The sequence below is a fragment of the Copadichromis virginalis genome, linkage group LG7 (genome assembly GCF_057382275.1).
Source record: "Copadichromis virginalis isolate Kocher_CV1m ecotype Utaka linkage group LG7, C_Virginalis_male_GT1.1, whole genome shotgun sequence".
Lineage (NCBI taxonomy): Eukaryota > Metazoa > Chordata > Actinopteri > Cichliformes > Cichlidae > Copadichromis > Copadichromis virginalis.
This window is the reverse complement of record NC_140624.1, coordinates 41,988,419-42,014,502: the sequence shown is the minus strand read 5'-3', so window position 1 is coordinate 42,014,502 and position 26,084 is coordinate 41,988,419. Positions and strand designations below refer to the sequence as shown.

Sequence of the window (26,084 nt, the reverse complement as noted above, 5' to 3'; positions counted from 1 at the left end):
AATACATGTCCGGTAAAGCGCAGTGTTTAAATGGGGGGTGGGGGTAAGTTTCTCAGCACGCAGGAGAAAGGAGCTCATTTTGCTCGGTGTCCGTCGTCTGAGGGGTGCATCATCTAACCTCCTCTCTCTGGCTGGCCCTGAGCCCGCTGATTGTAGTTCTCATCATCCTTCTCCTCCTCCTCTTTGTGCAAGCGCTGCGCAACATAAAAAGTCCACCGAGTTCAAACTAGCTGCTTAAGACGCGCCCACTCTTTCTTGCGTTGTGCAGTTTTGCAAGGAGAAGGGAGAGTGGATCTGCTCTGCGTTTCATGAGAAGGGAACACTTGTTGTTACTCGATAAAAGTCAGTTCAAACTCGCTTGGACATGGTGCTGCCAAGAGTTATCCGTGCTGTCATCATGGGACCCCCGGGGTCGGGGAAAGGAACGGTGTCTGGGCGCATTACCAAAACTTTTGGACTGAAGCACATTTCCAGTGGGGACATTTTGAGAGCCAACATAAACGCGCAGACCGGTAAGATAGTTTTAGCTCGAGAGGGAGGACAAGCTAAGGCATTGCAAAAGCTTTCAGGAGTTTACGTGTCAAACTGAAAGATTTAACTTAGTATTTATCAAGCTTATTTCGCTTAAAGCCACAGCTGGTCGTTACGCACAAAGTGCGAACTTAAAAACGAAACAAGGCAGCTTTTCTGCAATATTCTGATAAGAGTCCACGCCTACAACAGTGTGATTTTTATCTGTCTGTGAAATACTAAACATAGGATACAATTTAAACATGTTGTGTCTTCTCTAATCAAGGTCAGCGTTGTCAGGTTTATACTGCAAACATTTGCGCCAGAGTTACCTGGACCTTGGAGGAAGGCCCGCTACTGCTCAATATCACCTTGGATGTGGCTGAGAGCTGTAAAGATAAGATAGCCGTGAACTTTTGCTTCATGAAAGGAGGAGTTACACATTTGAAGGGGAAAAAAAGGTCTGTTTTTACAGCTGCATGAAGAGAATCCCATGTTGGTTGATTTGGAGTGTGCGATGTGTAATCGTGCTTTAACCGTTAGTTATACTGGGAAAGCCTAAAACATACAGAGTGCAGACGTGCAGGCTTAACTTAATTCACTTGAGCATCTGCCAATCAAAGCAGGTTTTATGCAGTGTGACTGCTCGCATTTTTAAAAGTCAGACTTTTTATTTGATCAAGCGATCCCCCAACGCATTCTGCTTCTTCATTAAATCCGCTTAGAATAAAGCACTTTTGGATTTTGGTCATGAGTACTCCATATAAGTGCCGGCTGTAAAATGCATTTCCCAGCTGGCATCGTCTTTTGGCTGTTGCTTGGCAATGCTTTCGTCTGCTGTCCGAACAAGGTTCACTGTGCAGTCCAAAGAAGAAGAAGTACGAGACATTGAGTAGTCGCTGTGCCACAGTGACTTTTGCACTGTTTCTGATTAGCACAGCAGGTCATTTCTGCGAGGCTTGTCAGGAAATTCCTTTCCTCTGATGGACTCTGGCCAATTAAAGTGGAAGTAATAGAAAAAAGGCTTTCGCTTTAACCTCTTCAATTTGTATTATACACTATACCACTTTTTGCATATTAAGTGTAAATATGCTATGGTATTTGCATCATTTTATGTTTTTTACCTTGTAATTCAGCATAGCTTGTCTTTGTACATCTAACATCTGTGTGTCACTGAGTAGCTACACACACTGTTTATAATGATGGAGACACTGCAAACACTGGAAGTGTTAGAATAGCTGAAACATAAAACAGGTTTTCTGGTGTAGATGCATGTTATTAGGCTTCTTTGTCAGGCACATGCAGCCAAATGTTGATGTGGTATCCGTGTTGGCTTTATGAAGTATGGATTAAAAATTGAGGCACGAAGGGAAAATTGTACATTTTCTAACACAAACATTCTTCCTTTCTCTGTCTCATGTGTTGTTTGTTTTTTGTTTTCCTCTCCTGTTTGTTTCAGAGCTGGGGCTGCTAATGAAGTCCTGTATTGATCAGGGTCAGCTGGTACCTGATGACGTCATGTCTCGTCTCATCCTGAATGACCTGAGGGCAATAGATGGCGGCAGCTGGCTGCTCGATGGTAAGTTTTCACAACTTTGCATCAGCACTCGGTTCATCTGGTAAAATGAGTGGTAGGCGATCATATTATCAGCATTTCTAGTTAGGAATTGTTGAATTTGTTCTATAAAAAAATAGATGTAACACTGAAGGAAAGACTTAGACTTTAATTAAATTACTGGCATTGATCGCACCAACCTTGATTCCTTTTTTGCTTTGCCTAGATTTCCTCTGTCTCTTTCACCAGGTTTTCCTCGTACAGTGTCCCAAGCAGAAGCTCTGGATGTTGTCTACACCTTGGACACAGTTATTAACCTCAATGTACCTTTCCAGACCATCAAGCAAAGGTTGACTTCACGTTGGACTCACCTTCCAAGTGGCAGAGTATACAACACAGATTTCAACCCGCCTAAAGTCCCTGTAAATATCCCTTTCCTATCACTCCCTGATTTAGTTTCTATTAGATGTTTTATACCGTATTTAGCCCAGCTTTGCACACATAATTGCAAAAATCTTAAGTTTCAGATAGTCGGACCAATTTAAGTTTTATTATGGTAAATGGCCTGTATTTATATAGCGCTTTACTAGTCCCTAAGGACCCCAAAGCGCTTTACATATCCAGTCATCCACCCATTCACACACTGGTGATGGCAAGCTACATTGTAGCCACAGCCACCCTGGGGCGCACTGACAGAGGCGAGGCTGCTGGACACAGGTGCCACCAGGCCTTCTGACCACCACCAGTAGGCAACGGGTGAAGCGTCTTGCCCAAGGACACAACGACCAAGACTGTCCAAGCCGGGGCTCGAACCGGCAACCTTCCGATTATAAGGCGAACTCCCAACTCTTGAGCCACGATCGCCCCATTATTACTACCGTAATGCAGCATTTCATAAAAATAAACAGACATGGTGTTAGTGATGTCTGGGGCTGTAACTGATAGAACCATGAATTGAACGTCTGCCCATCAGTTTGTGAAACTCAAGCGCACTTGGGTTATGCAGCATGACAATGATTCAAAACGCACCAGCAACTTCACCTGTGAATGTCTATCACTGTACCAAAAAATAAAAGGTTTTGGAGCAGCCCAGTCAAAGTCTAGATTTGAATCCGATTGAGATGTCTTGGCATGACCTTAAACAGGCCATTCATGCCCAAACCCTCCAATGTGACTGAATTAAAGCAATTCTGCTAAGAACAGTGAGCCACAGTGATGTGAAAGACTTGTTACCGGCCATTGTGAAAGCTTGATTGCTGCCAAGTTATTGGGTTTTTGGGGAAGCTTTCACTTTTTCGCACAGGGCCAGGTACGTTTGGATAGCTTTTTTTCTTTTCCTTAATGACAGAAGTAATCATTTAAAAACTGCATTTTGTATTTACTCACATTATCTTTGTTTAATATTAAAATTTAGTTGACGATCTGGACCACATAGTGATGCGAACAGGACATGAGGCCATTCAGGTTTCTCAAATTTTCATGAATGTATATATTTGCTCAATAAAGATGTGGAAATTCAGAGTAAAGGATACCAGATTACAGGAAAAACTCCAGTATAAATCTTAGTAAGGTATTTGGCCACCACATGCTACCAGAATGACTTCAGCATGTCTTTGGAAATATGCTGGAAGGATGAATACCAATCTTCCAAGAGATATTCCCTCACTTTGCATATTTGGTAACTCTCCTAAGAGTAATGGTAAACACACTGAGAGCCTTTAATATAATACTTACTCTCTCATGTCAGATTTCCGAGTTTAACTTACTGCCTCAATCAACTGGAATTGCTTGAGGCAGCTAATTCTTTCACCATGTAAATCATTAATTTCTTGCAGAATTGTGGACAGCATGTTTACAGTGCTCCCTCTTGACCTCAGACGTACCCTTCTGGGACTGTGTCTGCTGTCCGAGTAAACTAAAGACACTGTCATATTCCTGGAACTGTCCGAGCCCTTTTTATTACAGTCTACCCTCCTGAAATGTATAACAGGGTGACTGATCCTATAATGGACGCAGCTGGTAAAAGTTGATGTTTAGATGGTGTCATGGAGCAGAGGTGTTGAATATATCTAGAGTCCTCTCAATCCTCCGACAGTCATAAAATATTGTAAAGAGTTTGGAAGTGTAACCGATCAAAAAAAAAGTGTGCTGTTAAAATAAAAACTAATTGCATTAATACACTTTAATCAAAAAAATCATGTTGAAGGTCAAATTGTACAGGTTCATTAGCAACAAATGTCTGTCTGAAATGAGAATGAAATTCAGAAATTCAAGTTCCTAATAGAACATCAACTACTTCTTAACAAATAAACAACATTTATCCAGATAAATGTCAACCTTTCAGTTCCAGAGAAATGTGAGATGAATAGTTTTAGTTCAGTTGAGGATATTTTATATATGTGAAGGGTTGTTTTTGTTTCCTTTTTAGTTCACAGGTAGAAGATGAAGGGTAACTAAACATTAACCTAAGGCAGGAGATTATAAAAAGCCTTGAGAGTTGCAAGAAAAGAGTGTGAGAGAAACGTAACCTTTGTAAGCCCCACAGAAACGGACAGGTTGCATATCTGAGCACGTCAAATGGGTAGATTTCGGGCGCTGGTCAAGTTCACTGGGTAGAGCTGAGACACAGCGTCTGCCTTTCACACTATTATTATCATTCCTGACTAATAGCTTGTGGTTCACGTTTTTGTAAATCTGTGTTTTTAGTAGAAGTCGCTGTAGCTCAAAGCCTCGCAGTGCTTTCAGCACAGATGCAGACTTGTTTACACTAGCCACCTTCTAGTAATGCTCCCAGATCACTGCAAGGGGGGAAAAAGCATCCTGTGAGGTTTTGGAAAGTAAAGAAGCCAGCCTGCAGCAATCTTTGTAGCTTTCAAATTCTTAAAGTCAGAAATGTGCTTGGCAACATGGGAAATGAACTGAAGGCAGCCCCTTGACACTGATGTCTCTGTCACGTTTCATTCAACACTGATCAAACCCTACAAACGGTTGTGGATTAGTAAGATGATTTCTACTCTGTTCCAACATGTCTCATATTTTTTATGTTCCAACATTTATTGCCTAATATATCTCATTATTAAAGAGCCAGTATGTAAAAGAAGTAACTAAAACCCTCCTTTGCAGCACATAGTAAACATGCACAAAAGATCAGCATTAAGACAGATTTCTTTTATCTCTGCAGGGCTTTGATGATGACACAGGGGAGCCTCTTTTCCAGAGGGACGATGACAAACCAGAGACGGTGACACGGCGATTGAAGTCTTACGAAACCCAGACGGAGCCCGTCTTAGAATACTACAGGTAGAGCACCGCAGATACCTTAAAACTTAGTGCCAGCAGTATGTGCAAAAATCTCTCTAATACTCACCAAGGGTCCAGCTAAAAGTCAAAAATATTGAACCATGACCTTTTCATCCCTGCGTATTCTTCAAAGCTGTTTGCATGACTGAAGAAAATGCATAAGAACCACATTCCAGCAGCCCTAGCCAACACTGCATCGCATTTTCTCTTTATTAAATCAGGTGACAGATGTATAAATATTTATCTTGAAAGCTTAAAACACAGGCAGGAAAATTCATGGATCTTATGTTCTGTTTCTGGGCCAGGAAAATCTATGACTGTTTCCTTAAACCACAGAGATGCTTTTATCCAGTGTCCCACTTTCCACTATAACCACATTGCCTAAAAGTCTGTCATTTGCAGGAAGTACAGATAATAACAGACTGAGACTAGAAGAAGATGCAGATTTAATGTTTAAAATAACTTGTTCTGAAGTTTAGGAGCATTGCCAGCTGATTAATAGATGTACATGGATTTCTAAGTTCAAATGCTGTTATTGAAATCTGATTTGTTTTGTTTGTTTTTACCCTCCAGGAGTAAAGGTGTGCTAGAGACCTTCTCTGGGACAGAAACCAATAAGATATGGCCACACGTTGAAGTTTTCCTTCAGAGAAAATTGTCTTCAATCAATCAAAAAGTTGAATAGAAAGCCTGAGAAGAGTTTATCGACAGAAACCACTGTGTGCATTGTCCAGTCAAAATGCCACTTTTGCATTAAACAAAGGGAGTAAAATATTCTGAATGTTTTAAAACAGGGATAACACTCATCTTACGTGTACAGGAGTACACGGCAGTAAAATGGCACTTAATACAAAACATAAGCTTATAGTAGTAATTTTTCCACAATGTTGACATTGGTTTTTGAACGTCTCAGGTTGTGTGCAAAATCTTTTAAACAGTAGTTGTTAGACTTTGCACAGATTGCCTCTTCACTCCATAGTGTGCCTTTTTATGAAGCAAGCAGAAAACTGAGTGACTCCAATATTAAGGTTATTAACAGTAAGTGAAGGCTGCGTTTGCAGAGTATAACAGCTTGACGTGTGCCGGTGAATGCAGCCAGTTTTTAAGGAAAGTGTAAAGTCTTTTCTAATTATAATCATTACTTCCTTTCTTGTTTGATTCTGATGAATAAGAATGGGCACACACTACAAGACTGACTTGTTGTTTTGTTTTTTATTTTTTTGTTTTTTTGGGGGGGGGGGGGGTTAAACATGAGAAATCCCCTAAAAACAATATGGTGGGCTCTTTATGTTTTTGCTTTAGCATTGCTTTTCCAGAACTGCCTTGCTGGGTTTGTTTTCCATGCACTAGGCAGCTACCCCAAAGGGAAATGTGCCACATTCTACAAATTACTGTAAATTCATTTTTGCACTCAAGTGCCTTTTGCTGCTTTTGACAATAAACGAGGTAGTTAAATGAATGTAAATGATTTTGATCGTAGTGGACCAGATTAAATGACCAGATCACATTTCTTATGTTATTTCTTTTTAATTAATCAGAAAAAAGCATTATTGTGGAACAGCCTCTTTAGCTAGTCTTAAGTGATGCTCTTAAATTCTGCCAGCTATTCCTTGTTGTCATTGACTGATATTAGCCATTTAATGTGAATGTGACAACTAAAAATATATAATTATACAGTTTGTACAAGGCTTCTGTGCTGCTTCTGTCTTGTTTGGGAGATGTTGCAGTACTTAAGTATCATCTGCTGTGTTGTTGTTTCTTTTCCCTCTTGTTTTTGCACTCTTTTCTTAAAGTTTCTCCGATATTGTTAAAAGCCACAGAAATGCAAACCTACCTTGAACTGTACTGTACAGATCGATGCAGCAAATGTTTCCTGTGCGTATTCCGAAACACTTGAAGATAATGTTTGAAGGCATATCTCCTTTCATAGGTGACTCACAACTATGTTTATAAATCATAATAAATGTCTTACCTAGATTCCTGGTCATTTTGGGGGTTTTTTATACATACGTCTATAAGACAACACAAAACACGCCATCAAGCACTGTATGCAGACTTTTTCCAAAAACAGTCCTAAATTCACTGATTAGAACACAAGACTAGTCACTTTTCTCCCACCTTTCTCAATGATTTCAATGCAAACACAAGTTTATAAATTCCACTGTTTTCATCTCAAAGACATTATTTGTCACTTCCACTTAAGCCTAGTCTGGTGTAAGTGGGATAATATCTAGAATTTGTAAATTATTTTTAATCAAGCTTGCATCAGACTGTAGTCAGAGCTCCGATATGCAACGCTGTCACTAAGTGTTCAGTTTTGGAGCAGCCTATATCTAACTGAGATGCTTTGGCAAGGGTAGTTTTCCCTTTCACGCGTTTTATGATTTCTCCCATTCTTCTACAAGTCTGCCTTTATCGTGTCATTGATCTGTGATGTGCCAGGTGTTCACTTCTGCAGACTAGTTGAATCGCTTGTAAGGTTCTCAGTTTTTCTATTTTCTTGTTTTCGTGTTGATAGGAAGACATTCAATATATAAATTTAAACTTTTCCCAACTCTTCCTGTGACTTCATTTATCTTGTGTCTCATTTTGTAATATTTAAGAAATATTCTCCAAGCTGCAAGTTCATTTTAAAGCTTCAAAGGTATGTATAAAACAAAAGGATGTAAGGTTGTTACCAGCTCATATCTTAGTACTTGTCCCTTCCCTCCAACTCTTAAAAAAAAAAAGTTTCTGACAAATTCTGAAGACCAACTTTGTCCAAAGGCTTTCATTTGCAGAATTGTCAACTAGTTTTATGTCTGCTATCATGGCTTGTACATGGGGTCCTACAGTTTTCCTGTCCTCTCTGTAAATTGTAGACTGCGTATACAAAAAAAGAGGCCTTCATTATGTTGCACAGTAGGAGACCTTTAAATTAGGTCAAGCCAAGCCTCCTACCAGTTATTGTTCTCAATGATTTTGCTCCTAAATAACTAAAAAGAACAATGAATGTGGAAAGTCAAACCCCGGCATCGACAGTACTCACTGTGCAACTTGTCTGTCGGGTTGGCAAGAAATTTGGCTGTGCTATGCTAACAGCAGTCAGTATTATGATGAGCTTCTCGCCTGCAGCAAGACGAGCAAGGCACAGTTGTCTGGCAAGCACACGTCTTTCCACTCAAACCTCCTCTTTCTTTCCGTCGTCCTTGTAAATGGTAAATGGCCTGTATTTGTATAGCCTTGTCTTCAACCACAACTCCAGAACTGACTGTCTAAATATTTACTGGACTTCACAAAGCTCCCTCTTATAAAATTTGATTTTACATATATATTAGTACTCCTCAAGACCTGACAACAAACTATGATGTGCAAACTTAGTGGAGCTTCCCTGTAAGGACTTAACCACTGTTTTCGACTGTAGGTCCCAAAAGACATTAAGTACTGTGTTTATATATTTGAAGTTGTTTTTTTTCCTCTGTAGGACAAGTCAGTGTAAATGTGATGGCAGCTAGTGACTAAACTCACAGCTCACTGTAACCTGGGAAGTCGACACACCAGTGGCCACAGGCTGAGTTCAGCAAGCCTTAGCCAATTATTTTTCGTAGTTAAATATTTTATTTTGCTCCACAAAGACTACTTATGTCCACATCTAACCTCACTGCTGAGAACATATATATTTATTAACAGCACTGAGTGTGTGTATGTTACTTAATATACTTAAAAAAAGACTACTTTTTAGGGTGGGGGTGGGAGCGATCATTAATAAATGACAACGATAGCTGTGAAGCAGAATCATCAATGCATCATGAAGCAGCTCCAAGTCTGAACTGTATTTAATACACTTGATATTTCTACATCCACACACTGCAGCAAATGTCTTACTGAGCAAATGTCTACAATGTTTATGTTTTGTTAAATAATGAAAAGCATTGTGAAAGAAAGTTGAAACTTAAACAAACAAAAAAACGAATACAAAAGCAAAAACAAAATGTCACGCAATTCATAAAAACGCATTCATAATTTCTAATCTGTTTCTTGCTGACCAAGAACAGAAAGGTGATATACATTTAGAACGCAGGATGAGACAAAATTACAAAGCAAAAGCTTTCAACACCCCACCCCTTTGTATTCGTCCGTTTTACAAAAGAAACATAAAGTGCAGGACACATTCAGATGCAGAGAGCTCCTTTCTGCAAACACACATACAGTGAAAAGTCTTTTTTTGAGAGCTCAGCCCTTTTTCGCACATCCTCAACACAGGCATCTTTCCTTCAGCTCTGGTGTCGATCATCCCAGAGCGAAGAACTTCAACCAACTCAGCACAGACAAAAGTCTGTACAAAGCACTTATGAAAGGAAACAGTTGGTTGCAACTTGGTTTCAGGAAACGAGTACAGATGCCAGGCTGGTGAAGAAAGCATAGTTATTCTCTGGCGCATCACCGAAGCAGACACAAATAAAATGCACAAAACAAATGTAAAAAGATTTTGGTAGGATTTGAAGTGTTTGGGTTGAAATTCAGTCTCTGATTACATGAGAGCAAGACAAAGGAGCGAAACTCAGCTGACGATTAGTTACCGAGTAATGTAGTGTCCTCTTTACGTCTCACGTCACGATCCGCACAATAACCGGTTGTGGTTAATTGACAATTACACTCAACACCAAAACCGGGCTGATTATGCCTTTCTAAAAAAGACAGCATTGTAATATTATATTATTTGCATCAAAAGCTGAGTGCTTTATTATCACAGAATTATTATACTGACTCACATACTATAAAGCATGCTATTTTACTCAAAATTCAACTTAAATTAATCACCACCTGTTGTCCTGAGACTCTTATTTTTGTCACAGGAAGTCCCAAAGCTGTTAAGTGCACAACAAATACTTTTTTGTGAATACACAGTATATAGTCAGTTGTAATTTAACATCTGGTGAGCTTGTATTACGGCTCAGCGTAGGCATTATGTTGTATTTGACTGATTTTTAATCACTTATCTGCAGTTAATTTATCCACATAACACCTGACTAGCATGGATGTCTCTTAACGGACGAAAGGCTTCCTTTTTTATTTTTACAAACTGTGCTGTGTTTAAGCTTCTCCAGACAACACTAAGGAATACTTCTAGGAAAACAGAACAATTAAACCATCCTCTTTCTCCCATCACATATACTGTTCCGAAGCTATAATGTGCTTTAGTCCTCCGAACCTGTCGCACCACACAGTGTTCAAAGCAAAAGATTTAAGGCCACAATGATTTCCACAGGTATAGTGTAATCGGAGTGTTGTCAGATCACCTGAACCCATGATGTTTTTCATGATTTTCTGTTGTACATGATGTTAGAAATTTGGATGAGCATATTAACCATACCCAAAAGAGGTTCAACTACTCTGAATACTCACATTAGCAAGTTTTCCCCCACTCTTGTCTCTGTTTGATATCAATAAAAGCATTTTTTTCCCTTAACAAGGTTTAGGCATAAGGCTCTAGTTGTGAACACAGAGGCCCCACCCATCTACTATTCAAATTAGGAGCAGCCAATAAGGGCCTTTGTAAGGAGCAGAGCCGAAACCTCCTGCTTCACAAAGGGGACGAAATTAACGGGCTGCATCAAGGCCCAGTTTAACAGTTCAAACAGAGCTGGAAATGAGCTTAACACATCCTCTTGGCCTATTTAAAGCAACGAGACAGACCACTCATGATGGCCTTTCTGGCTCAAAAAGAAGCAATCAGGCAACAAAAGAGCAACTGTATGATAGAAATGAAAACAATTACACCTTAAGCCATCATCCTGAATCATCCATTCTGACTGCTGATTTGGACTGAGTCAGACAACTACCCTGCCACCCACACATACTGCATTGTTCATCCTCTCCCATAATCAGCCTTACAGAACTGAAATTCATGTGCAGTCTCTTTATATGAAGATCAATCTGAAAGGGTCCTACAAGAAGAAACTGACTACAAAAAATAGGAACTTTCAGAGCTTTAACTTGGCTTAGACTTTGAATATGTTGAGTGCTGGTATACCAAAACGTTACATCACACTACAGATTTAGAAATTATTCATATTCACTGTAACTGCTCTTTGCACACTAGCGTAAAGTCAGTAGCTCTGGTTGTATGTTATGCATTGAAAATGTTAAAAATGTAAAATAAAGCTGCATATCTCACAAACTGAAGCCCTATGACACTCTATTGATAACTCAGAAACTCTCCCTCCATTTCAAACATGCTTTGTTCCTAATCACAGGTAGGTTTGTTTTCCTCTTCATGATTAAAATCAAACAATTCAGGTCACACCCGCAAAGCACTCCCCACCTTTTTTTGTTTGTTTGCAGTAGTTACTGTTTACCAGAGCAGCAGCATTGCAGTTACAAGATTTGCAATACTGTTTGGCTCCAACTGAATCTTCTTGTACTTCAGAGGGTGCAAGGACACTAACTTTCATCAGTTACTCTCCTCAGACTTGACATGATTTTTTAAAGAGTGCTCTTTGTGACCCCTGACCTCTGTCATACTTTAAGCAGTGGATTTGCTACCAAAGTGATTTTTATCCAGAGACTTTACTGGTTAAGTATTCATTGTGTTGTCTGGATGAATTCTGTTCTGCTTTTTAGTGAGGATATTTCTCTCTTCTGAGAAAGATATACACCTAGCTTGAAGAATGCAATACCTCCAACTGTAAAAACAACAGTTATGGCACAACATGCATTTAAGCTGGCAAAAGACACTGCAACAAACCCGCTTGCCAGAGGCCAACCACGCCGACATGCTAACAGCCACACAGAGAAACGTTTGCCATTGGCACAAACGTACTTTCTGCAGGCTTTCTACTGAAAACTGTGGCATAAAAGACTGAATGTCTGTTTATTCCTGCACTATGATGTTGTTGTTTTTTTAGCCTGGTCTGCTGTATAAACAACTCGGATCGTTCCTAAACGGAGAGGTTATGATGGTGATATTAGAAAAGCAGGGGGCGGGGCTGAATCCTCTAAGACGTCTCCATCATGCGCATGTCTTCCGTTTCTGTAGTGTCGTCCTTTGTCCACCTCCCTGTGCTTGTCCAAAGTCCAGCTTCTACACAGCGCTTCATAGGAAACTCTGCCACCTGGTGATGAAATGCAAAGACACAAAGAGGTCAACAGAAATCAGAAAACAATCACAGATGAACACGGTCGCGTGCAAATCAAAATTAAAATTAGACTCAAACATAGCTGAGAGATAAGTCTACTGTGGCTTAGTTAAAGGCTCTTTAACTGCAGTTTGAGATTTTAAATATTTATCTTTAATGATTTGTTCTTTATTTTTATCAACACGTTTTGTTCAATTAAAACAAATTAGCATTAAACAAACATGTGTTGTAAGTAATATTCATTATATGGTCAGATTTCAAAATTTAAGTTAAGCTGGTTGTGCTTTTGGATTGTTACAGCTTTTTCTTCTAAGAAAAAGCTGTAACAATCCAAAAGCACAACCAGTTTCAGTTTCAACAGGCTGCATCCTCCTAAAGCTTTTTTCCCCTCTTTAGAGTTGAGTTTTGGCAGCCAGTCCAGCTGAGAGGCCAACAGAGGGGCGACAGCGCATTCTCTCAGTCTTACAAAAAGGCCTGTTGTACTGCACCCCACACATTTACCCTGTGCTATATCCCCTTTAGCAATTTCTACACTTGGATTACTCTGAATGTTGAAATCGTTTCCACAAGTCCAAATATTTTTACATGTCTGTAATCGGTTTACAATATCAAAGACTTAATTTATGTGAGACACACATCTTTACTGATCTTTTGGTCATACTGTAACACATTTCTTATATAACAGAGCTTCATCTACAGTGCTTCACAAAGACCCCTACACTGCTTTTTCCTTTTCTCTTTTACTCTACAAGTTTCTTCGTTTTCATTTTAAATGGTCATCCCAGGAGTACAATGTCAAAAAAAGGGAGTTTAAAGCCTCCAAGACTCCTACTAATATTACGGTTTTTCCCACACACTGAGTAACCAGCCAACTATGGGAGTGGTCAGGGAGATGGGGTCACACATCAGTGTGATCAGACATTAGATAGACTTGGGAGCTCATAGGTTAAATACTGATGACCAATGTTTGATCAACACAGTGAAACATTTCTATTCTCACATGCACTTCTGTCAGGTGATGTGTGAAATAGTTCAGAGCTACAATCTGTGTCTCATAGCTTAACAGGAATTCACAAGCTCCCCAGCAGAGATGGGAGGATGACCTTCCCTGCCAACACACCTTCACTTATGCCTTTATGGGTAGAGTGAGAAGAAGGAAGCCATGCTCAGACAAAACGCATGACTGAGCACATGAAGCAGGGTGGTGGCAGCATGATGCTAAGGGCCTGCTTCTCAGCAGCAATGACAACCAGAATGCTCAGATCTGACAGAGATAAATGCAGCTAAATAAAATCAGAAACTTGTCCCAAAGCCACCCCATTATTGTGTTTGCCGTTGGCTAGTTGAACTGTCACTGGGTGGTGCACCTGATGCCCCCCCCCAAAAAATTAAAATAAAGACATAATACAAAAATCTATACAGAGATCTGTAGATGTGAGTTTACAGATGTTTCCTACTGAACAGTGAGGATGAGCGAGGGAGAATGGGATAAGTTGCCTAAGGCATGTGTGCAAAGCTTGTAGTGACTTGCTCAAAAAGAAAGCTGTAATTATTACTGCCCAAGAGGGTTTTACAAAAGATGGAAGTAAGATTTAGAATAGTTCTGGAAACACCAGTGAAATATTTCTTTTTTTTTTTTTATTTATTTAAATGTCTCTGCTAAAATATACTGCGTTAATTTTAGATTTATATTCCAAATGTGCAAATATTCTTTGTTAATCTATTGTAGGCATCTAGTAAACAAACATGCTAATGTATAAGTTTTTAGAGGGAATAATTTATGAAATAGGTATTTTTTTAAAATAAGGGAATATAACTAGAAAAAAATAATTTAATTAAAGTATATTTTAAGGAGATTTTCCCCATTTTTCCATAATTAAAATTGAATCTGAAAACGTCCTTTTTTCAAAGTTCTTCTTAATAAGAGCAAACTGGAAAAGTGGACGACAAAAAAAGAAGTGTCTGTTTAAAAGACAAACAAACAAAAAAAATAACCAAATATATATAAATATATATTGTCATATCCTTAAGAAAGCCCTGACAGATGCACGTGGCCCTTCAGCTGATTCACAAATGATCAAGCAGCAATTCTTAAGGAAGGCAAATAGGTAGAAAAGGCTGAGGTATACCAGAGGCTCTGTCATGGTTTGGGCATGCTTTTTGGCCAGTGCTGTTGGAGATCTCGTCAAAATTGATGAAATATTAACACAGAAAAGCATCGTCAGATTTTGATCTATCATGCAGTGTTATCAGGTAAGATTGGCAACTGCTACATTTTTCTGCACATCAGTGAACCTAAACACAGAACCTGGACCTCAGCATTATTGAAGCAGTGTGGGATCATCTTCAGAGAATGGAACAAAAGGAATCCGACATCCAAAGAAGAGCTCTGAATGTCCTCCAAGAAGCCTGGAGAACTATTCCCGAGCGAGTTCAGGCAAACATCGTCTTCAAGCTTGTTTTCACCTTATATACCGAGTTGCCACTTATGTTTGCACATGTTTCAAGAAACCTCTGCACCCATTTTGCATTTTCTTAGCATAATCTAACAGTAGTTTGATGTTTTTGCACTCTACAGTATATAAAACTGCTTAACACGGACTACTTCAAATCAAATCAAATCACTTTTATTGTCACATCACCTGTGCAGGTACATTGGTACAGCACATGCGAGTGAAATTCTTGTGTGCGAGCTTCACAAGCAACAGAGTTGTGCAAAATACAATAACATAAACAGGCAAAATATACGAATGGCTAAATCTAAAACTAATAAATATATGTACAATATATCACTACATGTTTCTCCCGTTTTACAGAAAACCAGATGACTGTTACAGTGAGGATGGATACATGAGATCTGACTGATTTGATAAAACTAAGACTGAGGATGTCCTCTCGGGTTTCTGCTGCGCTGAAGAGGTCAAATAGCAACTGTCAGCAAATGTGTTGGCCACTTCTGATTTTACAGGTAACATTAACACAATGGGGCCCAGCTCCTTGTTATAAGGTAAAGTTTACCTTTTTGCAGCTGTGCCCACACTGTAGTGCTGTCATCATTTACAAACAAAAGAAACCACAGACACATCCCTCGGGAATGATCACCACCAAGAAAAACCAAAACTAGTTACTTTCTTATTTATATCAAAACAAGCTCAACAGTGCCATCTCACTTCTGTAAGTGATAACTGCATTAAGGTACAAGATTTGCTGGTGCAAGCTGAAGTGCACTTACTGAAGGTACTGTTGATTCTTTGGGGTCGAGTATGCAGTTTGTGCCGATATTCTGCTGTTCAGTGTTGGACAAATGACCTCTACATTTGTCTGTGTAATCTTTAACTCTCTGTTTGAAGGCCTCAAGTTCTGTATGGAAGACCTCTAAGTAGACGTCTTGTCCTTCCTGGAAAAACAACAATATGTCTGAGACACTCTGAAAGCTAGCATATGATGGCTTTTTATTATTATCTCTAGAAAACAAAGCCAAATTATTTTAGCATGCAACACTATAAAAGCCATAATAAGATGCACAACATTCATACACATCAATGATAAGATGAATTTCTCTTACTTTGGCTTTATGAAAGAACTGTCTGAAGCAGCCTCGAGGGTCCTGCTGAGAGTTTGAAGCCATCTCCAGGATGAACTGCATCACTACAACTTGGTGTGCCACCTGCTCCATCAACGCTTCTTTCTGCAGAACACAAGTAGGAAAAGCTAGTGTGATGTCTTTGGTTTTCTCACCAGATGCCCTCTTTGTAAGTTCTTTACCTGGAAACTGGCCCAAATTTACTTTTTTTTTTACGTTACCTTTTAATTCACTGGTTGAAGAATTGTTAGAAATACTGATTTTTAATAATTAACATCTATCCTCCTTGGATTATTCTATATAGAGCAATATAGTGAAAAAAAGCTTCTATAGGACTATCCTATGTCCCATTCAGTATTTTAGTATTTAGTATTTATTTATTTATTGTCATTGTCAAGAACAATGAAATTGCGTTTGGGGCTTCCATACAACCCAAAAAAAAAGAAGAAAATAATAAATACCCCTTAAAACCCAAGTGTACATATTTAACCCAGTGTGACTCCAATGCAATAAGACAATCCTTAGCAATAATGTTCGTAGAAATTCAGACAAAGACCTGAGAAACATGACAAAATACAACAATGCAACCCATTCAATATTATTGTACTGTGAGATATGATATCAGATATGATAGTTATCTATTTAAGAAAGAGGGGGGGGGGGGGGGGGGGGCAGGAGGGGGAAGAGAATAAAGATATGATGCACCAATGCAGACCAGTTCATTGCTATTAAGAAGTTGGATATAGTTATTGTCCGTGAGAGGGGGGCAGAGAGTTCAGGAGCCTCACAGCCTGTGGATACAGGCTGTTGGCCAGTCTGGATGTTCTGGCCTGTATAGACCTGTACCTTCTCCCTGAGGGCAGCAGATGGAAAAGGTGGCGCGCAGGGTGATGTTGGTCCCGCAGGATACTGTGCACCCTCCTCAGACAGCGAGTGGGGAAGATATTACTGATCTCTGGCAGACTTGTTCCAATAATTCTGCCAGCTTCTTTCACCACCCGCTGGAGTGCTTGCTGGTCGGCCTTGGTGCAGCTGGGGAACCACACTAGAAATCCATACGTCAGAACGCTGCTGATGGCACAGTTGTAGAAGTTCAACATCAGAGATCTGGGAATGTGTGCGCTCCGCAGTCTCCTCAGGTAGTAGAGGCGCTGTTGGGCCTTCCGTACAACTGAGGTGATATGGTTGCCCCAGGACAGGTCCTCGGTCACAGTTACCCCCAAGAATTTAAAACTGCTCACCCTCTCCACCGCCTCACTGCCAATGAAGAGAGGCAGATGGTTGTTATGACCCCTCTTCCGGAAATCTACAATGATCTCCTTGGTCTTTTTGGTGTTTAAGACCAAGTTATTGTCGTGGCACCATGACTCTAGTTGTTGCACCTCTGTCCTATAGTTTGTCTCATCATTGTTGGATATAAGTCCGAGCACTGTAGTGTCATCTGCAAACTTAACAATGAGATTGGACGCGCAGGAGGAAATACAGTCATGGGTGAAGAGAGTGTATAGCAGAGGGCTCAGAACACACCCCTGAGGGGCACCGGTGTTGACCACAAGGGTGGAAGAGGTGTTCTTACCCACTCTGACACTCTGTCTACGGTTAGTGAGGAAGTCCACAATCCAGTTGCACAGAGAGGAGTTAAGTCCCAGTTGCTTGCAGGATCACCTTTAGCACCAATAATCTGATGCAATCATTTTCTATACATCTTTATCAGTCTCTCACTATGGAGGAACTCTGTCCCCCACACAACACTGCTTCAGTTTCCAAGCATTCGTTTATGCACAGCTCTCTTACGGTCATACCACAGCATTTCATTTGTGCTGAGCTCTACACTTTGCATGGTCCATTGGAGGCAATGCATTACTTCAAAACTCATGCCAAAATAACAATCGATTGATAGATCGATTGATAGATCGATCGATAGATAGCTAGCTTACGCTTTACACTTATCTTCCAGATCAACTACTCAGGACACCTCCCCTGGCTCTGTTTTTTAGCATTTGGGAATTACATGACCCACAGAGTTATGACCCACACGAAAACTGCATTATGCTGTTTATTGGATAAACTGTTTTTAGTCACTTGATGAGATGTTGACTATAATGAAGCAATAAAGTAACACCAGGCCTACTCTGTCGGCATATTACCCCTTCTTGCTGTAGACTCATGCACCACAGAATTAAGTAGTTTGCAGTTTCCTCACAGATAAGCTGAGGCATGGCTGCAAGGAATCGCTGACTGTCATCCCACCTTCGCAGCATACCTGACAAAGACAAATAAATAAATACAAGATTGATTACAGAAACTTACGACTTTTAAATATCAGTAATATATGCAGTTATTTCTTTAACACAGCAGTCAACAACTGATCTCTTTTCTGCTTTGCTGTTGTTAGCATATGCAGTATCTACTGAGCACAACAACAAAACTGCCTGTGAATCCAAATCTGTGCAAATTCATAATTTTTGCATCACCTGTCTGATCAGTTGATAACTTGGTTCCTTATTTCTTATGTAACTATCCATTAAAGCTTCTAAAGCAAAAATATACAGCCTGTGTTCAGTGAAATTATAGGTGTGATAAAAGTTGATGGCAAGGTATGTAATACAGGTTCTTCTAAATGTCCAATATAGACTGAGGAAAAAAAAATTCCATGACACTGAAACCGTCACCCCCCCTTGTAGCTTGTTCATTGTTCATTTGAGGCAGAAAATGTGTAAATGTTCTTATCCTTGGTTCTACTGTCCTGCTAAGTCTGTTTTACACTGCTGGAAATGCAGCTACTTTAATGCAGAACACACACCACAAACAGTTATTCATTAAAAATAAATAATTAATTTCACTGTGATCGGCTGATAAACTAAAGCAATCTCCACATCTCCTTTATTGCGCTGTGAGAAAGTAGCAACTAACGTTTAAATGTATCCAGTTTAAAGTTTCAGAGCTCTACTGTGCAGCCGTAATGTTTCAAATAAACAGGAGCACTGAGACTGAACTTGGCATTAAAATAATTAACTCGAGTTGTTCTTTATATATTTTTATCCCTATTTCATCATTATCATCTGGTAACATCTCTGACTGAAATGGGCACCACTCAGAGATCATTGTGTGCAGAGGAAGAACCATATTAGGCATGAAATGCTCCTTTTTATGTGAGTGTTGATAACCACTGCTGTGATGCCAGCAAGCTTGTTTCCCAGCAGCACATAAACAAGGCCGTAATCCATAATTCAGATATTATTATCACGTTGACGACAAGCAACAAAGTTAATATCCAACTTTATAAGATCTATTTAAAGAAGTGTGTCCTGGAATGAAATTGTTGGAATGTCACTATGCAGGCAGCTTAAAACTTATTTGAGTTTACACATGAAAACTAAATGAGGACATCCTTTCCCTTTACACCAGAGAAACAATCCTACTAAACTGCAGCAACGTTAAAGCCACAAACAGACTTGCTAATTGATGACGTTTTGGCTCACTTACCAAAATGCCTGAGCTCTTGTTCGTATTTCTGGAGAAATGTCTTACACTTGTCCTGGTCCATTTCTGCAGCCTGATGCTGGACATTGATGATACTCTGAAACAGAAAGGAAACACGGTCTTAAAATCTTGGCACAGAACACAGCCCCTCTATATGTTCATTTTGCAATGTTGTTTGGCAAACTTGCCTTATCAAAAACATCCCAACTAGCTCCAAATACAGGACTGCGGCTGGGTTCCTGAACTCCCAGCAAGCTCTCCTTGCGGCGCCACTCCTCCTCATTGTGCGTGAGCTCTGTGGGGCAGGCCTGAGTCCGAGCACGCTCTTGCTCCAGCGACTCAGAGCTGTGGACTCCTAAAGAGCATAACTGATCCTGCGCCTCAGCTAGTCTCCAACTTGAGACGATCGAGGCCTTCACACAGCGCTGCTGACTTTGGCATAGCGATGCCATGGGACAATCACAGAGGTTTGATGATGTTGGCTGGTTTGAGGTAAATGGAAAGCAAATGACTACTGTTAAAAAAAAAAAAAAATCAGCTAGCACTTGTTAGCAATACAATAAATGAATAAAATTCAAGAGGTTTTGCACTTCAATCAAAGCCCAAAATCTTTATGCCAAGTTTGAAATTTAGCAACATATTCCTCAGAAAGTTATTCTGAACACATCTTTTCTGGGGTGGCAGTAGATCAGTTCTTCTACTAACCAGAGGGTTGGTGGTTCAATCCAGTCTGCATGGCAAGATACCGAACCCCAAATTGCTCTACCATGGATTCATCAGCAGTGTTGGGACTAACGCGTTATTAAGTAACGCGTTACAGTAACTACGTTATTATTGTGGTAACGAGCACGGTAACTAGTTATTATGCCAAAACCAGGAACGCGTTACTCGTTACTGGGATTTAGATAGGCTCGTTATTCGTTACTTCGTGTGGCGGCTATCGCGGAGCTTCCACAGATTCAATAACATTAGCAAGTGGTGGAGGCCAGCAGGTGGATGAAGGAAAAGGGAGGCAAGAGGAGAGACCCGAAGCGGCCGCTGGTCCGAGAGTGTCAGGTGAACTGAACTTCAGGTAAGAAGTTATAACCTGCAGTCCATCTGGGTCAGATATGAACCAAGTTTAGTTGGAGTTTATTTTCGTTGTGCTGACTTTTTCGTACTGCGTGCTAGCTAGCATGATGGAGTTTCTATACAGCTGGGTGGGTGCTATGTTACTGATGTTGAACTTTATTTTGTTCATAAGGTTAATTATTAGAGTTGCCAACCGTCTCGTAAAAAACTGAATCGTCTGGTATTCAGAGAAAATATTACGGGTTTCGTATTGAGGTGAAAAGGAACAGTTTGTCCCGGACTTCAGCTACAATGAAAAAGGCACAAAGCTGGAGTTATTCTGTGTTTACGCCGCACAGCTGCCTCTTCTTCTCTCATCCTCTCACCCTCCCTGTCCTGTTTCTACTTCAATCATGAAACTGATCAGTGATCAGCTGATTGGCTTTTCTCTCTTGTTTATTTATCGCTCACTTTGCGCCAGAAAGAGGAAACCAGCGGATGTCGCGGTAAACAACACCAGCATGTTTAAGCTTGATCAGCTGTTGTTAGAATTTATTTAATATTAATTTCTACTATCAGCTGATGTTTGCTGGAGCCACGGCTGTAAAGCTGCTGGTCATGATGTCGGTTTGGATATGTGGTGAGAGGGAAACATGAAGACGAAACCAGGAGATGTCCTTACTGAATCATCAGAGCTGTGATGGAGAAACAGGTTTACCTTTTAGGTGACATGAATGAGTTGAAGGGAAGTTATGAACTGTTTCTGAGAGACAAATAACACCAGGATCCTTTTTTAGGTAGCTGACAGCTGGTAACTGTGCAGGTGCGGATCTAGTAAAGTGTTGCCAGGGGTCCATGTAGGGCATTAAAAGGGAAAGGGGGGCACAAGGAAATACTTTCTTATTCTCATTTAAAATGTCTCACTTTTAAAAAAAATAATTATCTGAGTCTTGCAACAAACAATTGATAGATTGATACATATATACCATCAGAACAGTGTACATCACTGTCACAACAGCGTTTATTTTCATTCAAAGGCTTTATGATTTTTCCTACAATGGTGGGCTAGTCAAAATGCCCGGGAGGATTTTTTTGTCCCAGTCCAGCTCTGTATGCAGCTCATCTGCAGTCTGGTGTTACCTACATCTTCCTATTCAGAAGGCAGAATTTCCGAGTTCTGAGTACAATCGAACGCACCACGACTGCAGTTTTTGTGTTGGATGTAAAAAGCAGGCTAGGATAGAATCAGGTGTGGGATTTCTCTCGTGGAAATGTGCACATTATTTTTTCCTTTCTATTGGTAGGTGGCACAGTGCACTTGTGGCAAGTAAGCAAGCTAGAAGACTGGCAATCTTGCTGGGTATCCAGTTACGGAAGCAACACATTAACAAGAGAATTCTGAGTAAAACCAAAGTTACTTTCCCTAGTAACTAGTTACTCTGAAAGTAAAGAGTAACTTGAAGTAACTGAGTTACTTTTGATAGAACTAGTAATGTAACTAAGTTACTAATTTAAAGTAACTTACCCAACACTGTTCATCAGAGTATGAATGTGTGTGCACTTAGGTGTACAAGAAAAGTGTTTGTGTGGAGGAATGAAGCAAGTTGTATAAAGCTCTATAAGTGCTCAAGTAGAGATAGTCCATTTACAATTTACCATGAAATGACTCTCTCTGAGTGGTAAATGAGGTGATCACCTAAAAACTGAGGGATGACTCTGCATCACACACTAAATGTAGTTCATTAGCTTTTAAGCTTTCACGACCACAGTCAAGCTGCGTTTAGCTTAAGGTGGAGCATGAGGGTTAAAAATAAATAAACGCTTGTTTCCACTTCACCAGTGGTCGCATGCCTTCTCTGCTAGCTAGTAATCACACACAGCTGTCAGTGTGCGCATGTTTGAGTCGGGGGGGTTGTTACTTCCCGTTATGGCCTCTGATCCCATCAACCATCCCACCTAGGGGGTATTTCTTCCCAACCCTGATTTCAGTGGTGTACTGACAAGATAATGACGCAGCGAGTAATCTGATTACCCTATAAGCATGAGCTAAAGTAGAATAGTTATTGGGCAACTGCGGGTTAGCAGCGTGAACACTGACATTTAACACTAAACTAACTGGTAAAATATCCCGTTGTTGTGTAGGGTGGAAACTGTGCTTCAGAATAACAGAAAATGTTATAACATGCACACTTCAGCTATCCCCAACAGTATTCGCTTGTTAGAATACCGTTAAGCACATCTTGAATGAGATAACTTAAAGGCCTTACCTTTTGGTGAGGGTAAAGACCACTAAAGCCTCCGGCCGTTGAAAGTGACTCACTGCTGGGCTCTTCGCTGTGGTGAAGTGAGTCTCCGTTGCCCAGCCACTCCATAACTGCTAAGCAACTAGCTGGTTAGCTCTGCTGTGACAGTGAGACCCGCTAGCTAATGCTAGCCGTGTTTGAGGAGCCACAGACAGTGTTGCTCTTTATATTCAGCCGCCTCACGAGATTTATGTGGGATCTAAATACCTGTGTGACAGCCAACAGAACAGAAAAGGGGATATGATGCATCAAAAAAAAAATCACTCCTGCTCCTGTGGATGATAGTGTAACAACAACAACCACCACCGTGTTCTGGCTACGTCCCCTTTTTTTTTTTAAGTGGTGACGCAAGGGACACGTGGGGAGCAACTTTAATGACGTGAAGCACTCAGAAGTTTTTCTACTGAATTCTGTTGCGTTCCAGTAAATTCTGCTATAAGGATGCTTTCTTATAGCAGAAGTAAGTTACTCTTAACTAGAAACTCAATTTTTTTAAAAAGGGAAATTGTACAGATGGTCACGACATATCTGGGTGTTTCCGCAATTATTTCTGACATCAAAGTTATTCAATATTCAAACTTTAATAAGTCATTGATACTGTAAAGAGGCTTGGATAAATTTGAAAGGAATGATTGTGTGATTGAGGAAAAAATATTATTCAATATATTGGCTGAGTTTTTGTATTTCTTACGCCCTACCAAAGGAAAAAAAATGTAAATTTTGAATAGTACATTTAGTACCTTCATTTCTTTACATTTTCCTTGCAAAATTGGAAATGGGTTCAGTCATTTATTGAAACATTTGTAAACATACATAGAAATACAAGTTCATTAGAACTGTATCAATTTAAAGGTTAATATTTGCAAAGACCCCCTGTTCATCTGCAGTAGGTAGATTTTTTTGTCCTTCACCTGTCTAGTTTCTTCAGATTTGTTAAAGACACCCTGTAGACCACGCCAAAATATGCCGTTTTCAGCTAATAGCTCTTTGGTATCATTTTGCAAAAATCCTGTGTTATCTATTTACCACGGATGACCCTGAGAGGCCAAACGGACTGCAACTTAAGAAAACACCAGCAATAAGAAAAACGCTGCAAAATCACACAAAACACAACGGAAATAGGAAAAAACAGATTTCCAAAAGCACAAGGGAAGTGTTTCTGGGGAGACAATAATCCGACGGACCAGTTGCAGGAACCCAAAACATGGTAGGCGTGTTTTATCATAAGGATTTTTAGGCTAATAGTTAGGCTAACACACGTACCTCTCATCTTTTATTTCCTCACAAAACCAATAGATCCTCCACTTCTTTTAAGTGTCTACCAGCGCAATTCTTAGCCCCCGCCCCCTAATGATCAAATAGAAAAACTGGACTGAAAATGTGTGGAAAAAAAACAACCGAAGTACAATGTACAAATACAAGGTAATATTGGTGACCAGTATAACGACAAATATATGACCAAACCTCAACGTTTAAACAATTAAGAAACCCTAAAATCCTCAGTTTATCTCTTTGTCAGTGAAAAGAACAAATCAGCGTCATTGTGTGTAGCATCTTCTGGAGTATTAATGGCAGTGATTGAAAATGTCTACAATTTCAGGAGTGTGCAGTTACACATTAATATGTGTGGAAGGTTAACTGCAAGAGATTGGACAGGATTCATATTATTATACCTTCCCTACTCCAGTTTGTTGACAGACCACGCTGCTGCGATACAGAAAACATAAAAGCCACTACACAGGTTAGAAAAAGGAAAAATATTACCTACTCATTCTGATTGCCATGTTACGGGCAATTTAAAAATGTAGTAAACAGAAGACTGTTTTGCATAGACATTTGCAAGAATGGATCAAAGCATCAAATTTGTGCAAAAAGAAATGAAAAAAAATGCTTATATTGTGTAACTAAGCCACTTAATTATGTGGAAGATGAACAAAAAGTTTTAATTCTTTTTTGTGTTAAATTGCGTACTGTGACCGGACGGTGGCGGTAGTGTACTTTAAACTGCCAGGACAGACCCCCACAGAAAAGACAGAGAAAGAATATCGTTGTGCAATATTTCTCCCTAGTTTCAGTTTACAGGCAGCATTACCTATTGGACTCGTACCGTTTTAAGTCAGCTCCGTATACATAGAGTCTGCTGTTACATATTCAGGTTTGTAGTTGGAGCTCTGGCATGATTTATCAGTTATGGTGTGTGAATATGTGGCCAAAAAACACCAAATGCATGTATAGTTTAAAAGGAAGCGCCGCCTAAGACCAACATATGGGCGAAATTGGCCCACAAGCGGACCAAACAAACTGATTATAATGCATTAACGCGAAGCTACAAGCGAGCTGGCTTACTTGACGTTTGCTAACTGTATAAAACTGGTGAGTATATTCGTGTCGATAACGTAACGTTATACTGTTTTGAATAAACATTTATTTCTTGTCGACGATTTAACAAATAAAGGTTATCTGTGTGGTGAAGAGCAGCGTGACAGCCTGGCTTTGAGATTATGTAGCTAGCTAGCTTACACTGAGTTTCTTCACGTTTGATTTTTGACCTTTTTAGACAATAAACCTATTAGAGGTTAACAATAGCATTCACACAGATACTTACAGAGGGTGTGCTTTTTGACTGGGCCACACGAGATCCTGTTTTTTAAAGAGAAAGTGTAGAGGAAGTTGGAGGTCTTTCTGTCACCACGAGGTGGGGATAGAAGATAATTTAAAAAAAAAAAAAAAAAGACTCCACTGCAGGTGCCGTATCTCGTTTCTCATACTCTGTAGTCTAAAATAGATGCTGCTGCCCCTGACTGTGTCAGTGCCAAAGGCCCCTTCTAGAGCCTGCAGATATTTACATTGGAGAAACAACCGGTTTTCAGGCCCACAAAAAAACATCCTCAGTATTAAACTCACACTCACTGCCAAATGGCATCTTGCCCTTTCCCAGGCTGCAATTCCCACAGGTTTCCCTTGTTGTACTGTTGTATTTATTAAATTTTCATTTATTTTTTTAAATTTGAGGACAAATGGATACAAATGCAGTACTAGTACTATACAGTACTGCAGTTATTTCACCGCTAGTAATATCTTAATGTTTTTCCTAGGAGAAAGGGGGGAAAAAATAAGAGTTTGTATAATTCTTAACAAGCTTGAAAGTCCATATTTGGTCTGACAACCTTTGTTGTTCAACA

The 26,084-nt window shown here is 39.8% G+C and overlaps 3 protein-coding genes across 5 annotated transcripts in view; 2 read left to right on the top strand and 1 right to left on the bottom strand.

Annotated features, from left to right (window-relative positions):
- The first annotated feature begins 129 nt into the window (after positions 1 to 129).
- On the top strand, positions 130 to 7,342 carry ak3 (adenylate kinase 3). The gene is made up of 5 exons (XM_085463445.1): positions 130 to 512; positions 1,970 to 2,089; positions 2,315 to 2,487; positions 5,247 to 5,365; positions 5,939 to 7,342. Exons 1-5 carry the CDS (start codon positions 365 to 367, stop codon positions 6,048 to 6,050), a joined length of 672 nt encoding a protein of 223 aa, XP_085319571.1. The 5' UTR covers positions 130 to 364; the 3' UTR covers positions 6,051 to 7,342.
- A 1,820-nt stretch (positions 7,343 to 9,162) lies between these two features.
- cdc37l1 (cell division cycle 37-like 1) lies at positions 9,163 to 25,526 on the bottom strand. 3 transcript variants are annotated; one of them, XM_085463438.1, is made up of 8 exons: positions 25,508 to 25,526; positions 22,867 to 23,109; positions 19,738 to 20,031; positions 19,553 to 19,646; positions 18,214 to 18,329; positions 16,049 to 16,171; positions 15,716 to 15,880; positions 9,163 to 12,459 (listed from the first exon to the last, which is right to left on the bottom strand). In XM_085463438.1, the coding sequence occupies exons 2-8, from the start codon at positions 22,969 to 22,971 to the stop codon at positions 12,343 to 12,345; spliced, it is 1,014 nt and encodes a 337-aa protein (XP_085319564.1). In that variant the 5' UTR covers positions 22,972 to 23,109; positions 25,508 to 25,526; the 3' UTR covers positions 9,163 to 12,342. The 3 variants fall into 3 exon arrangements, with proteins under 3 accessions (XP_085319564.1, XP_085319563.1, XP_085319566.1); XM_085463437.1 differs by lacking the exon at positions 25,508 to 25,526 and having other exon boundaries at positions 22,867 to 23,236; XM_085463440.1 differs by lacking the exon at positions 25,508 to 25,526 and having other exon boundaries at positions 19,738 to 20,063; positions 22,867 to 22,912.
- The window catches only part of exd3 (exonuclease 3'-5' domain containing 3), a 48,016-nt gene continuing 46,891 nt past the window's right edge, over positions 24,960 to 26,084 (top strand). The window contains exon 1 of the mRNA XM_085463436.1: positions 24,960 to 25,275. The gene's annotated coding sequence lies outside the window, so the exon portion shown is untranslated. The remainder of the gene's footprint in view (positions 25,276 to 26,084) is intronic.

Excerpts from the sequence above, each read along its gene's own strand:
- ak3 (XM_085463445.1), top strand. The coding sequence starts at position 365 with ATGGTGCTGCCAAGAGTTATCCGTGCTGTCATCATGGGACCCCCGGGG. Across the intron at positions 513-1,969 it reads CAACATAAACGCGCAGACCG|AGCTGGGGCTGCTAATGAAG; the intron begins GTAAGATAGTTT and ends TGTTTGTTTCAG. Across the intron at positions 2,090-2,314 it reads CGGCAGCTGGCTGCTCGATG|GTTTTCCTCGTACAGTGTCC; the intron begins GTAAGTTTTCAC and ends CTCTTTCACCAG.
- cdc37l1 (XM_085463438.1), bottom strand. The coding sequence starts at position 22,971 with ATGGAGTGGCTGGGCAACGGAGACTCACTTCACCACAGCGAAGAGCCC. Across the intron at positions 20,032-22,866 it reads GTCTTTACCCTCACCAAAAG|CCAACATCATCAAACCTCTG; the intron begins GTAAGGCCTTTA and ends ACCTCAAACCAG. Across the intron at positions 15,881-16,048 it reads AGTTCTTTCATAAAGCCAAA|GAAGGACAAGACGTCTACTT; the intron begins GTAAGAGAAATT and ends TTGTTTTTCCAG.